Source organism: Haliotis rufescens, unplaced genomic scaffold (genome assembly GCF_023055435.1).
Source record: "Haliotis rufescens isolate VD_foot unplaced genomic scaffold, xgHalRufe1.0.p SCAF_2, whole genome shotgun sequence".
Classification (NCBI taxonomy): domain Eukaryota; kingdom Metazoa; phylum Mollusca; class Gastropoda; order Lepetellida; family Haliotidae; genus Haliotis; species Haliotis rufescens.
Window position 1 is genome coordinate 41,319,505 of NW_025963890.1, and position 17,625 is coordinate 41,337,129.

Below are 17,625 nucleotides of genomic sequence, written 5' to 3' on the forward strand. Positions count from 1 at the left end.
TAACTCGTATCTATTTCAGAATTTCTATCGGAAGGAAAAAGAGAAAACTCATGTTTTTGCCGAGAACTTCAGTTTAGTTTTCTCGTTTTAGCGAGATAGAATTATTTAAAATAATTACAATACACTACCATAAAAACAGGGAAACTATTGCACTAATAAAATAATGAGGCCTTATACCGTTAAGCGTATATCAGCATCAGAACCCGAGAAGATCCGGGGTAGAATAGGTCTTTGCAATCCATGCTTGTCGTAAGAGGCGACTAACGGGATCGGATGGTCAGGCTTGCTGACTTGGTTGATGCATGTCATCGATCCCAATTGGATTGTCTGGTCCATACTCGATTATTTACAGACCGCCGTCATGTAGCTGGAATATTGCTGAGTGCGGCGTTAAACAACAAACCAACCGACCAAACACCTGTGTGTGTTGCAGTGCTGTGGAGGAACACGTTGAATTATGTGACGAACCTTCGCTCAAAGGGAAGTAACTGCATGCCAAATACAGCTTCGTTCAATACATTTTAGAGCAGGGTTTGTCTGACGTATGTCAGTTCGTAAACTATTCGGTTGAACAGGCTTGATTGCGCTGGACCATGCACTGTGTGAGATTTGTGAAACCTTTACTATACAACTTGTGGCCACGACTAATGTGTGACTTTTACAATTTTACTATACATCTGTTGTACTGTTCTGCCTCAACCGATCTGTGTGACGTCTACTATGTTACTATACAACTGTTAAACTGTGTGGTCTAGGCCGATCTGTGTGACGTCTACTTTCTTACTGTACAACTGTTGAACTGTGTGGTCTAGACCGATCTGTGTGACGTCTACTATCTTACTGTACAACTGTTGAACTGTGTGGTCTAGACCGATGTGTGTGGCGTCTACTATCTTACTGTACAACTGTTAAACTGTGTAGTCTAGACCGATCTGTGTGACGTCTACTTTCTTACTGTACAACTGTTGAACTTTGTGGTCTAGACCGATCTGTGTGAAGTCTACTATCTTACTATACAACTGTTGAACTGTGTGGTCTAGGTCGATGTGTGTGACGTCTACTATCTTACTGTACAACTGTTGAACTGTGCGGTCTAGACCGATCCGTGTGACGTCTACTATCTTACTATACAACTGTTGAACTGTGTGGTCTAGACCGATCTGTGTGAAGTCTACTATCTTACTGTACAACTGTTGAACTGTGTGGTCTAGACCGATGTGTGTGACGTCTACTATCTTACTATACAACTGTCGAACTGTGTGGTCTAGACCGATCCGTGTGACGTCTACTATCTTACTGTACAACTGTTGAACTGTGTGGTCTAGACCGATGTGCGTGACGTCTACTATCTTACTATACAACTGTTGAACTGTGTGGTCTAGGTCGATGTGTGTGACGTCTACTATCTTACTATACAACTGTTGAACTGTGTGGTCTAAACCGATGTATGTGACCCTTCCTATGAAACTTTGACGAGTAGGCAGGTAATATATGGAACTTTAAATTAAATAATATATGCATTAAGAAACGGACCATTTTGGTATTTTTAGGAGGTATTTTTCTTTCTAAGCAAGTTAATATAATTGTCATGTAATTCGGCATCGTGGTCTTTGCTTTATCCAAAAGGGAAATTGATTTATTTTCTGACTGTATTTCTTCCTGTCTCCTCTCCAAGGAGGCAATACTGACCTGGAGGGAGTGATGTAACCACCTAACACAATAGCGACGCGGGAAATGACCCATATTGGACAACACAAGTATGGTTAGACATGTTAAATTACTTTCAACTGCGCAGAATAGGTTGTGTCCTGCTTATACACAGATTACCAGCTTTTATAATTTGACACGGACTGGATGAGACAAAATACAGTAAGTATATTATAAATTCAATAGGTGTGACCTTGTTTGTCTCTGATGACATCCTCATCAACATACTCTGACCGTTTGCACAAGCAAACTGTCTGGGAGGACACTGACTTGTAAACAGTGAAGCCATGTTTATATGGACGTACGTATGTGGTGTCCCCAGCTGTGATATTGCTGGAATATTGCTAAAAGCGCACACGCACGCACAGACACACACACATACGTTTCCTACAATCTATACTACGTTAAACAAGTATGGGAACACCCACTATTTAGCATATATTTCAGTAAAAGTAAAATTTACTGTACAGTCATGAAGTGATACGAAGTCTAGTGGTGCATGTTGTTTGTTTGTTTGTTTGTTGTTGAACGCCGCACTCAGCAATATTCCAGCTATATGACTGCGGTCTGTAAATAATCGAGTCTGGGCCAGACAATCCAGTGATGACATCATGAGCATCGATCCACGCAATTGGGATCGATGACATGCATCAACCAAGTCAGCCAGCCTGACCACCCGATCCCGTTAGTCGCCTCTTACAGCAAGCATAGTTGCCTTTTACAGCAAGCATGGGTTGCTGAAGACCTATTCTACCCCGGATCTTCACGGGTGTAGTAGTGCGTGTGGAACATTGCAGAGGTAACGTAAGCAGACATGCAGCTACAACCCTGAGGGAAACCATATTGGTTGCGTTTGGGCGACAGTCCAAATGACAGAAAACACGTGGAAATGTTATTGAATGCAAGCGTGACCATTGTCACACGATGGTGTCTGCCACCCAAATAAAACTTTCCACGTACGCGACGTGATTCCTGTGCAGTCACTGCACACACGAGTTTAAAAGCTGAGGAAGCAGAAATTTGTCAATGTTCAGTTTTGCATTTTATCGAAGCAAGGGAGTTAACTGACAGTCCAGTTTCCACCCTTGCCGAACTAGGATGGAATTCCGGAGTTTCATTTTGCCTTGACTAACGAGTATAGTCCAATCAAAATCGCGAAACGAACTAGACACCCGGTTCGTGAACAACATGGATTTCAACATGGAATTTTCGGTCAACTGAAGGATTTGCAAAGCATTTGTACCGCCAACTGGACGTTGATAGATATTTGGCAAATCTTTTCATGTTTTTAATCAAGGTGCTCAAGTGATTTGCTGCACTTTGTGAGGTAAAAGACCGTTTTATGACAATATAGATCTTGATTATCGATGAGATCGTCTTGACTTGGCGTCGCCATTTTGTTTGAAGCAATTGCAGGTGATATAAGAGGTGGAATCTGATTGGTCAATAGGAGGGGCATAGAGGGGACATAACTCTAAATAGCCACTGGTGGCTCTACGATCGAGCCTGGAAATTCCAGCCTAGTTCGGCAAGGAAGGAAACTGGACTTTTGGTTAACGCCCTTGACTCGGGAAGATGGCCGTCATGGTACGAAGAACCCTAAGTGCTGTTGATCGTGGACGGGCGATTGCATGGCTTCTGGATGATGTAGCCATACGAGAAGTCGCAAGACGCCTTCAGAGGTCATCATCTGTGATCCATCGTCTGTGGGAACGTTTTCGGTCAACAGGTAGTGTACAGGACCGACCACGTTCAGGCAGAACCACATCAAGGGTCGATGTTCGTTACATCGTTGTGATGGCCTCACGTCAGATTCATCACCGCCAATGCACTTCGACTTCGACATGCCACACATGTGAACGTCAGTGAACAAACAATTCCCAACCGTCTGCGAGCCGCTGGTATCCGTAGTAGACGTCTTGCTGCTAGGACCCCTCCTCCCTTCCCGTCTTCAACGTCACAGAGCAGCCCGTCTTGCATGGTGTCGTGCCCATCAGCGTCGGAATCGTCAGGACTGGTCACGTGTATTGTTTTCGGACGAGTCTCGATTCAGTTTGCAGAATCAAGATGGCCGTATCCGTGTGTTCAGAAGGCGAGATGTAGGTTTCCATGAGGCGACGGTCCGTGAACGTGACGGGATTTGGCGGAGGGTCAGTCATAGTGTCAAGGGGCATCAGTTTGCATCACTTGACCCCCTATTCATGGCAATCAGACTGGTATCTGATATACGGATGAGGTTATTGGACTCTTTATGATTTGACCGCCTCCGTGGTCTAGTGGTAGAGCGTCCGCCCGGAAAGCGGAAGGTCCCGGGTTCGATCCCCATCCGCGTCATACCTAAAGACGTTAAAAGATGGTACTTGTTGTTACCCTGTCTGGCGCTCGGCATTAAGGGGCTTAAACAAGGACTGGTCGGCTCGGAGTCAGTATACTGTGTCTGAGTGGGGTATTCATGTTAAACTGCGGCATGGTATCTCAGTGAGCTAGCACTATAAATCGGCATCAGTCCGGACTAGTACAAGCAGCCACACAAACACACACACGTACATGCACATCGCTATATAAGTGCAATAATCTTGGACGCGACGTTAAACCCCATTTCACCTCACCTCACCCCTTTATGATTTCGTCTCTCTACGCCATTGGACCTGGTGACATGTTGCAGGATGATTCTGCCAGGCCACAGCGTGCACGTGTTGTCACAGACTTTGTCACTCAGAGGGGCGTTTGGCGAATGCAGTGGCCAGCATATTCCCCTGACCTCGCCCCAAATTGAACTTGTTTGGGACATTTTGGGACGACGTGTTCGCGATATCCATACTCCGCCTGCAAACCTGAAACAGCTAGTCGGATTCCTTTAGCAAATATGGTTTTACGCCGTTTTTAGCAATATTCCAGCAATATCACGGCGGGGGACACCAGAAATGGGCCTCACACATTCTACCCATGTTGGGAATCGAACCCGGGTCTCCTGCGTGACGAGCGAGCGCTTTAACCACTAGACTACCCGACCGCCCCTCCTTCAGCAGGAATCCCAGGCAATGCCGCGGGCTACATTGCGGGCACATGTCATGATCAGGTCAATGAGAGCTCGATGTGCAGAGTGCGTCAGGTACCGGGGCGGTCACACCCATTATTGACTGTGTGTACTGGCGTGTGACTTTTCAAAATGACCCCTCACACTTTCCGCTCAACATAGGGGTATTGTTCCATTTGTTTACTGGTGTCTGATCAGAAAGATTCATCCATTAAATGCCACTATCTGAAACTACCCAATGTGTTCTGGTTGTCTTTGTTGTCTTTGAGATACGATGGAAATATGGTGAGTGAGTGAGTATGGTTTTACGCCGCTTTTAGCAATATCACGGCGGGGGACACCAGAAATGGGCTTCACACATTGTATCCATGTGGGAAATCGACGTCTTAGGCGTGACTAGCGAACACTTTAACCACTAGGCTACCCGACCGCCCCTGGGAATATAGGGTGTTTCCTCATTTGTTTGACGTCTTATAGTAAGTGTAGTACATCTCCGCCCCATGTATCTTAATGGTTATGTAATTATATCAACTGAATAAAAGATAAAAGGCGCAATAGGTTGAATATACTTCTTATATATAATATTGTCATTGTGTTTGTGTTTGTTTCAGGAAATCTAAACTAAAACCTACAGAAAGTCCGACTGACATGGAAAAGAATGTGTGACTAATCATAACCTGACACTTACTCCGGATGCAATGAATCAGGCACAGCCTGAATTGTGGGGCGAAATATCTTCCTCATCAGTTCACGGTTCAAAAACACACACGCAGTCACACTCAACTTGTGCACCTATTTCCAGTGAGTAGCATAAACCGACGAGCACAATGGGAGATAGCCCAGATGAGAGTGATGACGATATTGCCCAGAGACACATCCTCCTCCCCTGGGTGCCCTCCGCAAGGACAGCAGCAAGTCCCTTCCTTGCCGCCGCAGAACTTACCGGCATCAAAAGACGATGGTCTAAAAGTGACAGATGTTGCATACACCACATGCCATCTCCATATGAACCAAAAAGTCGAGATTCATCAGTACCAAGCATTGATCAAACCACGTCATATGGGACACCTGCAGAAGGAGACGTACCTGAATCAAGCGTTGATCAAACCACGTCATATGGGACACCTGCAGAAAGAGAGGCGCCTGAATCAAGCGTTGATCAAACCACGTCATATGGGACACCTGCAGAAGAAGACGCACCTGGATCAAGCGTTGATCAAACCACGTCATATGGGACACATGCAGTAAGAGATGCACCTGAACCAAGCGTTGATCAAACCACGTCATATGGGACACATGCAGAAGGAGACGCACCTGAATCAAGCGTTGATGAAACCACATCATATGGGACACCTGCAGAAAGAGACGCACCTGAATCAAGCGTTGATCAAACCACCTCATATGGGACATCTGCAGGAAGAGACGCACCTGAACCAAGCGTTGGTCAAACCACGTCATATGGGACACCTGCAGAAGGAGACGCACCTGAATCAAGCGTTGATCAAAAGACATCGCACGGGGCACCTGCCGGAAGAGGCGCACCTGAATCAAGCGTTGATGAAACCACATCATATGGGACACCTGCAGAAAGAGACGCACCTGGATCAAGCGTTGATCAAACCACGTCATATGGGACACATGCAGTAAGAGACGCACCTGAACCAAGCGTTGATCAAACCACGTCATATGGGACACATGCAGTAAGAGAGGCACCTGAATCAAGCGTTGATCAAACCACGTCATATGGGACACATGCAGTAAGAGGCGCACCTGAACCAAGCGTTGATCAAACCACGTCATATGGGACATCTGCAGAAGGAGACGTACCTGAAACAAGCGTTGATCAAACCACGTCATATGGGACACCTGCAGTAAGAGACGCACCTGAAACAAGCGTTGATCAAACCACGTCATATGGGACACCTGCAGAAGGAGACGCACCTGAAACAAGCGTTGATCAAACCACGTCATATGGGACATCTGCAGTAAGAGACGCACCGGAACCAAGCGTTGATCAAACCACGTCATATGGGACATCTGCAGAAGGAGACGCACCTGAATCAAGCGTTGATGAAACCACATCATATGGGACACCTGCAGAAAGAGACGCACCTGAATCAAGCGTTGATCAAACCACCTCATATGGGACATCTGCAGGAAGAGACGCACCTGAACCAAGCGTTGGTCAAACCACGTCATATGGGACACCTGCAGAAGGAGACGCACCTGAATCAAGCGTTGATCAAACGACATCGCACGGGGCACCTGCCGGAAGAGCTGCAAGTGACTCAAGCGTTGATAAAAAAACGTCAAATACAACGCCTGTAGGTGGAGACGGGCCTGTATTACCCGTTCAGAACACATCTCACGGCACAACGGAGAATACCCATCCTCCTCGCAGAAGAGAGATGCCTGACGCAGGGGCCATGTCGCACAAAGGATGGATGTCTCATGCAACAGACCAAGATGTTGTTGCTATGCCATCACAAGAACAAGGTAAGGTTGGCGATTTAATTTCTTTGTACATTTAAATTATTCTGTTACAAATCCATGTTAGGAATATGATATATGATGCTAGACATCAGTGGCTCATAACTGAATAGCCCCGTGGGGATTCCTAATAGGATAAGAATAGGCTTATGTTCGTCGTAAGATCTAGTGGTAACCACTTGGGTCCGGTGATTAAGCTCTGTGACTTGGTGTCATAGTACTCTGACGACGTGGATCGTTGTTCATAAAGTCAGTCACTGGATTGTCCAAACTTGTATATTTAAAGTGGAATGTTTCTGGCTGAGGCTTCAAACAAAAAACAAAAAAAACATACCCGAATATCCTTTTTATTTACATGTGTCTAATTTACAGGTTTGACTGTCAATGTTTTCAACATCACGAACAGTGAGGGAATACATGTCACCCAGGAACGGATCGTGTCGAAAGGAAGACTTTTCGGTGAGTGATAAAATAGGACTTCACTTTTAGGCAGCTTCACGTGGCAAATCATCCAAAACGAGATCAATGAGTTAAGCTGGCGTGCAACAGAAAGAAATATCATTAAAATCAGATCTTAGTTTTCGCTACCGCTAAACAAAGATCTAAGGACATCCCTTTACTGGTCACGTCAAAACAACCTTTCGCAAACTTACACCGACCAATGAAATGACTGACAAGAAATCGTCATTAGCCAATCAGAAGGCAGCTTTCTCAAGCTTTACGACACTAGTTTCAAACTGGCGACTACGTTTCGAAACATATTTTGACGTATTCTCGATTAATTCTCTTTAAACCGATCAAAAGATCATTCTGGAATGATTTATAGTTGGTCTAGATTGATGGATATAATCATAAAAGAAGTAACTGTCGTTCGGAATACCCTCTGTTAAATATTTCGAGGTTGCATAATTAGAAAACACATTTCGTCACTTTCATGATCTGGTAAGCGAAGCTCTGATTGGTTGGATGAAAGGTCGTTCTGACGTGACCCGTAATGTGATGTCCTCAGATCTTTGTTTAACGGTAGCGAGAACTAAGATCTGATTTTAGTGAGATTGGTCACTATACAACTCCTCCCTCCCTTATACTGTCCTTCTCCCCACATCTTGACAAGAAGAAGAAAATATTAGGATAACGAAAAAAGTAAAATAGGAATAGTTTTGTACTCTCAGGGCAGTGGTTGCTATTCTATTGCTGAAATAAATGTATTTGACCCAATCAGGAAATTCGCCCTTCATGCCAAAGGTAAAGCCTATTACTGGTCTCCATATATATATGACAATATCTTACTTACCCTAACTCTTCCTCGTCAGAACCTGACGTTTCTCCATCAACAGAACCAGTCGGTCATGACATGACTACAAGTTGGAATCAGAAGGACAACCCATCTGTACAGTCCAGAACAGATACATATATGCCACACTGTTCCAACTCTAAATCACAGTTGAAGGGTCAACAGATACACCAAGCAAAAGAGGAAGGTAATCACTTGCTGTTGTTCTTCATAGCATTTCGAGATGGGTAAGGGATTCGAGAGAGTGAAAGCTTCCTCTGATGGACCGACCATTTGATATTCCGGAGAGGGCCTGGGATTTTATCCAAAATAAATTGTTCCCGAAAATTCTTGAAAAGATATTTATGCTTTAGACTGATCAACAAAAGAGTATTTGTTGCCATAAGAATTACATTGTTGTGTTTTTCTTTTAAAAAATATATTCAGGATCATGGTTTGAATAACAAAAATGTCTCCTATTAATGCTGAGCACGAGGCAGAGTAACAAGAAGTACCTTCTTTCAACGTCTTTATTTTGGTACACGTCCAGTGATCAGACTCACCATCCTTCTCCTGTCCGGGAAGCGTTCTGTTGTGGTGTTTGTATTTGTCAGATTACTTGCAATAGTTTTTGCATAGAATAAATCTTAAAAATGCTATGTTTCAGATACCAGTCGTTCGCCAAAACTGAAGCGGATCTCTGGTAAGTATATTTATCATTCAATATTTGCTTCCACTGGAGATATGTCTTGGGTGAGTTCAAGTGATCGCCTATGAGATACCGGTGCAATGAAATCGCATAACAATGCTTTGAAAATCATTATGATGTCACTGGTTACCATGATGTCACAATCAAATGACATCACTAATCTCTCAACTACTGAAGCTGGTTAACAGCACTTTTTTACACTCAATGACATGGCACTGCTTATGATTCTAACTTAGACTTAGTACGAGGGCTGGTCAAAAAGAGTAAGGAACAGTCATCAAGTTTGGACTTTAGAGAAAAGTACTCCCTAAGAAATTCATGAGCGCATGTCAAAAGGTTACGGGCATAAGTGTCATAGCTATTCCACTGTTAAACGTTGGGCAGCTATGTTAAAGACTGGGAGAACGAGCCTTGATGATGATCTTAGGTCTGGACGACCTTCAACTTCCATCAATGAATATTCAATCAAGGAGGAAGAAAAACTTTTAGTCAGATAGATGTATAAACCATTGCTGAACGTGAGGAAAACGCAGGTCTAAACCATGGATCCATTGAAACTATTATTCATGAACATTTACAGCTGAATAAGCTATCTGCTCGTTGGTTGCCAAAGTTTCTAAATTCTGGTCTTAGAAAAAAGAACTGACATTGCCAGAGAAAATTAAGAGCTTTTGAGGAGGAATTTGTCAAATTCGAAAAGTGATTAGTAACGGGGGATGAAACATGGGATTACCATTATGATCCCGAGTCAAAACGTCAACCCATGGAATGGCACCATTCCACTTCTCTGGCACCAAAAATCGTCAAAATCAGTGATGAAACTTATGGCCACTATTCTGGGATGTAAAGGGTGTGATTCTTGTTGAATACTTAGAAAGTCAAAAGACTATTACCAGTGCCTACTTTGCTGATATGCTTCATCACCTGAGAGATTCTGTCAAAGAAAAGCGGTGTCGAGTGCTGACTGCTGAAGTTCTACCATTTCATGACAATGCCTCTTCTCACACCTCTCCACTTGCAAAGGCTGCTGTGCGACAATGTGGGTTCAAAGAGCTTCCTCAACCTCCATACTCACCAGACCTGGCTCCAAGTGATTTCCTACTGTTTTCTAAACTGAAAGAACACATTCGTGGAAAGCACTATGACGCCAACAATGACCTCGAAGCTGCTGTGGATGGTTTTTTCAGGGTGGCTTCAGAAAACTTCTCTGGAATTGAAAAGCTTCACTATTGATATGAGAAGTGTACTGAAAGCAGGAAGATTATGTTGAAAAAAAATTCATGACACTTTCACAATTGTTGGTTTTGCTGGTTAGGCTTAGAACTTTTTGACCAGCCCTCGTAGTATTGGAAATAGAACCAATAAAGCAGCCGAGTCAGAAACATGAATAAATATTTTATTTTCGTACTTCAATAAACCGTGTTGTCCTGTTTCAGACAGAACACAACAACTATTACTGCTGACAGAGAAGGAGCTGTTCACGCCGACAAAGGCACTGGCAATAGCCAAGCGGTCCCTTTTGGAACTCGGTGTAGTGCTTGTCACAGGAAGGTCAGGGGATGGGAAGACAACTCTGTGTTATAGAGTTTTGAAGGACATAGCAAATATTCAACATAGAACCCCTCTCATCATCACCACAGCAGATGACTGGAAATATATACCACCCCCAAGACACGTAAATAACATTTCTGAAGAGGAAAAGTATGTGGTTTTCATTGATGACATATTTGGTCGAACTAATTTATCAAGGGAGGATCTTAGAATGTGGGAACGAGAACTGCCGATTATGTGGCCTTTAGTTGAATCTGGGCAGGTGTTTCTGCTGCTCTCATCAAGGGGAAACATTTACAAACAGTGTCAGCAAGGTCTAAAAACTTACAAAATCTTTTCTGCATTGAAAGAAGTAGGGTTAAACACGGACATATATGGTCTCAATGTGAAGGAAAAAATGGAAATGCTAGAAGCATATCTGAACAGAAGAACAGCACTGAAGATGACTTATGATGAGATGAGACAAGCTGTGAAGACAAGCAATGAGCTAGGTTTCCCACAAATATGCAGGTTTTACATCAGCAGCAGAGAAGCCCAGAAACGAGGAGTCAAGTTCTTCAGTAGACCATTACAGTATCTGATGGATGAGGTTAACACTCTCAGGGAGTTTGATCCCCAAGCCTACGGAGTATTACTGCTTCTTGCGTTTGAGGAAGGTGTTATCAAACAATCCCATGTTGACCCATTTTCCTCAGAATGTGGTCCTCTCATCAAGAATTGGGAACTGATCAGATCTCTATGCAACATAAGCCCAGAATTTGGGCTCGGTGATGTTTGTAACGTTGCCAAAAGATTATGTGGTATGTATTTGTCCTTTGTTGGGGGATATTACAGATTTAGCCACCGATCCATCCATGAGACTATTGTCTTGGAGTTCACATCAAAGTACCCAGGAAAGGGTATAGAAATTTCTCCAATTAACATTCTTGTGGAATTTGTCAGGACAGTTGAATGTGAAGACAAAACTGCCACATCTATTCTTCTCAGTGAGGATTACTACAAAGATTTTGCGGTCAGGATAATTGAACTACTCAAATCCAGAAATTCTGAAAAAGTCATGGACCATTCTGCTCTAAGGAATGATACGTTTCTCCAGTACTTCCATAGTGCACTCTCCGAGGATGACCGAAAAACTTTATGCTCCACAACCATACCTTCAACATACACCAACATAGGGGCATATTCAGTGTTTTCAAATGATTACATTACAGCTAACTACCAAGACAAGTTGGAGTATTTCAACTCTGAAATGCAGGCCATACAGCTTCCTGTTCCAGAGCTGTATATAACGTCAATACTGTTCGCTAAAGGTCTACAGTCCATTGCCACAATACTTACTCCATCATCATTTCAGGGCTGTAGAATGGATATGAACATGTTTCTTGCAAGCTCCGCATTTGTTGGGGACTTGACCACTGTTGAGAGGCTCCTTGATAGTGGCATTGTTCCCAACGAAACTTGTGTCTTGTCTGCTCTTTTGGCATTGGGAGACAATGAAAACGTTTTAAGGAAAATCCTATGCCACCATCAAGCTCCACTACTTGATACAAACATGCTGTTGTTTTCTTTGAAATTTGCTGTGCATTGTAACAGAGTGAATACACTGAAAGTTATCACGAAGAGCATTGTGAACCATCAAGCAAAGGAGAAAATGGTTGACATTGTTGCCAAATTATTTTTTGTTCAGATGTCAGCTGTACATGGACATGTGCCTTTAAATTTGCCGCTGACAGTAGCCAATGAACATGAACACAAATCTTCTGTTGACACATTCCATGTGCTTGTTGCTGCAGATGCAGAATTAGACTTTGCAAAATGCTTAAGCTTTGTAAGCCAGACCACAGACATTGAGTTATTAGAGAGTATCACATGTGAAATACGGAAAAGAGAGAAAGGGTCACTACAGTATCAACAATCATTTGACAGACATAATGATTTAGAAACAGATTGTTCTGCAACTTCAAGTCCTGCTACATGTCCTGAATTTCATCTCAAGTCGCTGATCAATTCAAAGGACGAATATGGTTGCACACCACTCCACAATGCAGCTTATGAGAGCTCAGCAGAATGTGTCAAGTTTCTCTTGGACAATGGCGCAAATCCAAACTCTGAGACAATCACACTGGAAACACCGTTGCATGAAGCTGCTCGCACCAAGAAAGATCGTTTGTCAAAAATGGAGTCCCTTTTGGCAGCAGGTGCCGATGTAAATGCAGCGGACATAGGTAGTGGCACACCACTTCATTCACTGGCGCTGAAAGGCAATTTGACAGAATTTCAATACCTTTTACTAAAAGGTGCAAAAATGAATGCTGATAGTCTAGGCCAGACTCCTCTACACCGTGCAGCAAGTGTATATACAGTTGACAATACTGTAATTCAGCTCCTGGTGGAGAATATAGGTGACATAAATCATAGTGATTATTATGGTTGTACACCATTGATCTACATTGCTGGGAAGGGTTCTTTTGCAACGCTGAAATATGTCATAGAAAAGGGGGCTGATGTTAATGCTAAAACGAGAATGGGGAAGACAGCATTACATGAGTCAGTTTTGTCCTCCATTGAATCAGTTCATAAGGCAGAGTTACTCTTACAGCATGGTTGTGGTATCAATGAAATCAGTGAGGAGGGGTTCACTCCGTTACTCTGCGCTGCCCAGCAAGGTACCTTTGAGTCACTGAAGCTACTCGTAGATAACCAAAGTGATGTTTCTGTGAAAGACAAGCAAGGGCAGACTGCGCTACATCTTATACCTCATTACTCAATAGATGAGGCAAAGAAAATCAGCTACCTTTTAAAGGCTGGAGCTGACATTAATGCTGTAGATGACAAGGGGGCTACTCCCTTGCATGTTGCAGCTGCTGAAGGTTGTTTAGCATCCGTTGAGCCCCTTGTCAAGTACAAAGCTGATATTAACTCACGTGATACTGATGGACTCACTGTTCTGCACAGGGCTGCACAATCTCTCACAGACTCGGAGGCGATCATTGAAATCTTGATTGCTAAAGGGGCTAATGTCAACATGAGAGATAACTCTGGGTTGACAGCTTTGTGCCATGCAGCAGAACATGGAACTTTGAACAGTTTACAGATTTTGGTGGCAAATGGAGCAGACATGTTTGTTAGGAGTTCCACTGGAGAGACAGTGTTACATATGGTGGTTAAGAAATACCACATGCCTTTAGAAAAAGTAGAATTCTTAATGGAAAGGGGTGTCAACGTGAACCTTTTGGATTGTTCCGGAACAAGCCCTCTGCATTATGCAGCTCTTGAGACATCTTACAAAACAGTTAAGTTTCTTGTGGAACATGGAGCAAAAATCCAGTGTTCTAATGACAATGGAACAACTCCACTTCACAACGCCGTAGAGTCAACGATTAACAGAAAGCAAAAGGTTGAGCTCTTGATCAAACATGGAGCTGATGTATTCGCAGCGGACAAGAATGGTGACACTCCTTTACACGTTGCTACAGACGGCGGCTTTGAACGGTTGGAACTGCTTATAGTTGATCTGAACATAGATATTTCAAATACTGACAAACAAGGAAATACTTTGTTGTACAGAGCGGCCATGTCTAGCCGTGATATCAAGTCGAAGGCATTACTGTTACTCGACAAAGGAGCAGACATCAATGCTACAGGCAAACATGGTTGGAGCTTGATACACTGGGCCATTTGTTTGGGGAGCGGAGAGGACCTGGCAGAGCTTCTAGAAAGAGGTGCCTGTGCATCAAGTATAGATGAGGATGGGTCGAGTCTCCTTCTCAAGGCAGTCAAATCCAAAACAGACGCCTTGATTAAGGTCCAGCTGTTGCTGATGAAGGGTTTGTCGCCAAACCAATTAGACGGAAAAGGTTGCACACCGTTGCATATTGCAGCCAAAGAAGGTCTGTTTCAAGTAATGATGTTCCTTCATAAGAATGGTTCAGACACTTCAGCAAGGAATAATGATGGAAGGACAATATTACATGAGGCAGCGGTATCACAGATAGATACACATAAAAAGGTGGTGTCACTGGTGGAGGACGGTGTGGATGTAAACGCACTCGACAACAATAATATAACCCCACTGCATGACCTAGCGAGACAGGGGCCATTTGAAACACTTGAATACATCATTAGTCAAGGAGCTGATGTCACTTTCACAGACAATCTTGGAAAAACACCTTTGCACTTAGCTGCGAGCGCAGGGTTGGGTGGTGTAAAGAAGGTTGGGTTACTCCTTGATAAAGGTTGTTCTGTGAACGTGGAGGACTACAAGGGACACACCCCAATGAATGATGCATCTGTGGCTGGGGATACTGACTGTGTGAATTATCTTGCTCAGAGAGGTGCAACAGGTCGGGATGAGGATGCAGGTGGAGGTTTAGCCTAGTGGTTAAAGCTTTCGCGGGTTCTATTTCCCACATGGATTCAGTGTGTCAAGCCCATTAATATAGAAATTGTAAAGTAGCTAAATCTAAAAAACTCACTTGTTATGAAGTGGCGGTCGGTTAGCCTAGTGGTTAAAGCGTTCGCTCGTCACGCCGAAGACCCGAGTTCGATTCCCGACATGGGTACAATGTATGAAGCCCATTTCTAGTGTCCCCCGCCGTGATATTGCTTGAATATTGCTAAAAGCGGTGTAAAATTATACTCACTCACTCACTCACTCGGTAGTTATGAACATACAATACAGCGTTATTGATGTCACATTCTTTAAGTAAACAATGAAATCTGTTTCATTTGGAAACTGTCTTTCCAAGAGTGAAGGGGGGCACGGGTGGTCTAGTCGTCTAAGGCGCCGCGATTCAGAGCAGAGCTGTGTCCCTTGGGCACGCCAGAAACCTATGATTGTGGGTTCGAATCCCGCTTCGCCCCGATTATGTTTCTAGGTTTGTCAGCACCATACCCGTGCTCGTGGTTTTCACCGAAGTGGTAAACGTCTAAGACCTGCATCCCTTCGAGCTGTCCTCCCATATTAAGCTGACACGTCGTGATATAACTGCAATACTGTTAAAAGCGACGTTAAACCCAACTCACTCACTCGCACATTCCAAGAGTGAAACCTTAAAAGTGAGTGATATAAAGTTGATATCCTTCTATCTGTATTGCTATTATAATGCCATTCAGAAATATGACAACATTTAAGCCCACTACCCAGTAAAAAATAAACAACTTCCTACGCCAGTTACAATCTTGAGTATTCTTACAGGGTTTGTTGTAAAGATGAACTCAATCTGCTTGTACTAGTCCGTACTAATGCCGTGTTTATAGTGCTAGCCCACTGAGAAACCGACCGCCTCCGTGGTCTAATGGTAGAGAGTCCGCCCGGAGAGCAGAAGGTCCGGGGTTCGATCCCCAGCCGCGTTAACCAAAAGACGTTAAAAGATGGAACTTGTTGTTACCCTGTCTGGCGCTCGGCATTAAGGGGCTAAAACAAGGACTGGTCTGCTCGGAGTCAGTATACTGTGTCTGAGTGGGGTATTCATGTTAAACTGCGGCATGGTATCTCAGTGTGATAGCACTATAAATCGGCATCAGTCCGGACTAGTACAAGCAGCCACACACACACACATATACACCTGCATGCACGTCGCTATATAAGTGCAATAATCTTGGACGCGACGTTAAACCCCATTTCACCTCACCTCACTGAGAAACCATGCCATACAGGGTAACAACAAGTACCATCTTTCAACGTCTTTTGGGATCGAACCCCGGACCTTCCGCTTTCCGGGCGGACGCTCTACCACTACACCACAGAGCACAATGCAAGTGCTAACTATTCTCAATGGAGGCACTGTTCACTTAAATGCAAGTAGAACCTTATTGAACTTTACGTAAATTTTATAATCGACACAGAAATCCAATTTTATGCAATATGATTGTACAGGGTTGCAGATCGATTAAACAACACTTGATTGTTTTGTGGATATTGCTCCAGTTTTATTTGTACCTCTGTTTGTCGGCGACACAGCTCTTTTGGTCCCGACACGTAAAGACCTACAGAAATCACTTACTGTATTCCACGTAGTATGCGCCCCGTTCTAATAAGCGCCCACGGCGATATTTGCTGATATATTGGCTAGTGAACAAGCCCAATTTGCATCCCTTCCGTTTGATCAATGTACACAAGACTTATTTATTCGCGTATAATACGCACACGTGTGTTATATGCATCCTTATTTATGGGCCATTAAATTCTGGATAAATATATCTGTCGTACATAAACATTTCAGGCTGTCAGCATAAACCACGAAATTTATTTTTCAACTATGTTTCATTTTCACCAAAATAAAATTTTAATAAGAGCCCCCTATTTCTAATTTTGAGAGCGCCCTGGGCGCTTATTACGTCGAATACGGTATTGTTTTGAAACTTATTATAAATTGTTGAAACTAACTGTAAACACGGACAAAACGAAGCTCTTATTTTCGATGGTGCTAAAATTGACAAGAGAAGGAAATATATTTTGAATGAAAATTATTTGAATTTTGTGGATGAATATAATTATCTTGGTTTTTATTTCCAAAGCAAATATAATATTTCTAAATCTGTTAAAACTATGTGTGGCCAAGCAACGTATTTTTGGCACGTTTACACAATCTCTCTTTAAAATTCCATCTCTATCTCTTTGATGCTATGCTAAAACAAACACTACTGTATTGTTGTGAAATTTGGGGTTGTGATCATTGTAAACTAATTGAAAAGGTTCCTTTACAGTTTCTCAGACAATTATTACCGGTAAAGAAAAGCACCTTTAACAATACTCTAAGGAGAACTCGGTAGAACCCCACTTTTTCTGGATGTTAAGTTAAGAATGTTAAATTTCTGGTCGAAGCTTATGTCAGAGATATGTAGCAAGCTATCGTT

At 43.2% G+C, this 17,625-nt stretch overlaps 1 protein-coding gene across 1 annotated transcript; it reads left to right on the forward strand.

The window, feature by feature from the left end:
- The first annotated feature begins 1,752 nt into the window (after positions 1-1,752).
- On the forward strand, positions 1,753-15,586 carry LOC124118744. Its single transcript, XM_046480989.2, has 6 exons — positions 1,753-1,869; positions 5,356-7,240; positions 7,607-7,693; positions 8,548-8,715; positions 9,175-9,210; positions 10,653-15,586. The coding sequence occupies exons 2-6, from the start codon at positions 5,572-5,574 to the stop codon at positions 15,143-15,145; spliced, it is 6,453 nt and encodes a 2,150-aa protein (XP_046336945.2). The 5' UTR covers positions 1,753-1,869; positions 5,356-5,571; the 3' UTR covers positions 15,146-15,586.
- Positions 15,587-17,625: the final 2,039 nt, after the last annotated feature.

Bases quoted from the DNA above. Each gene is read 5' to 3' on its own strand.
- LOC124118744 (XM_046480989.2), top strand. From the start codon at position 5,572: ATGGGAGATAGCCCAGATGAGAGTGATGACGATATTGCCCAGAGACAC. The intron at 7,694-8,547 runs GTGAGTGATAAA...CTTCCTCGTCAG, and splicing joins GTCGAAAGGAAGACTTTTCG to AACCTGACGTTTCTCCATCA. The intron at 8,716-9,174 runs GTAATCACTTGC...GCTATGTTTCAG, and splicing joins ACACCAAGCAAAAGAGGAAG to ATACCAGTCGTTCGCCAAAA.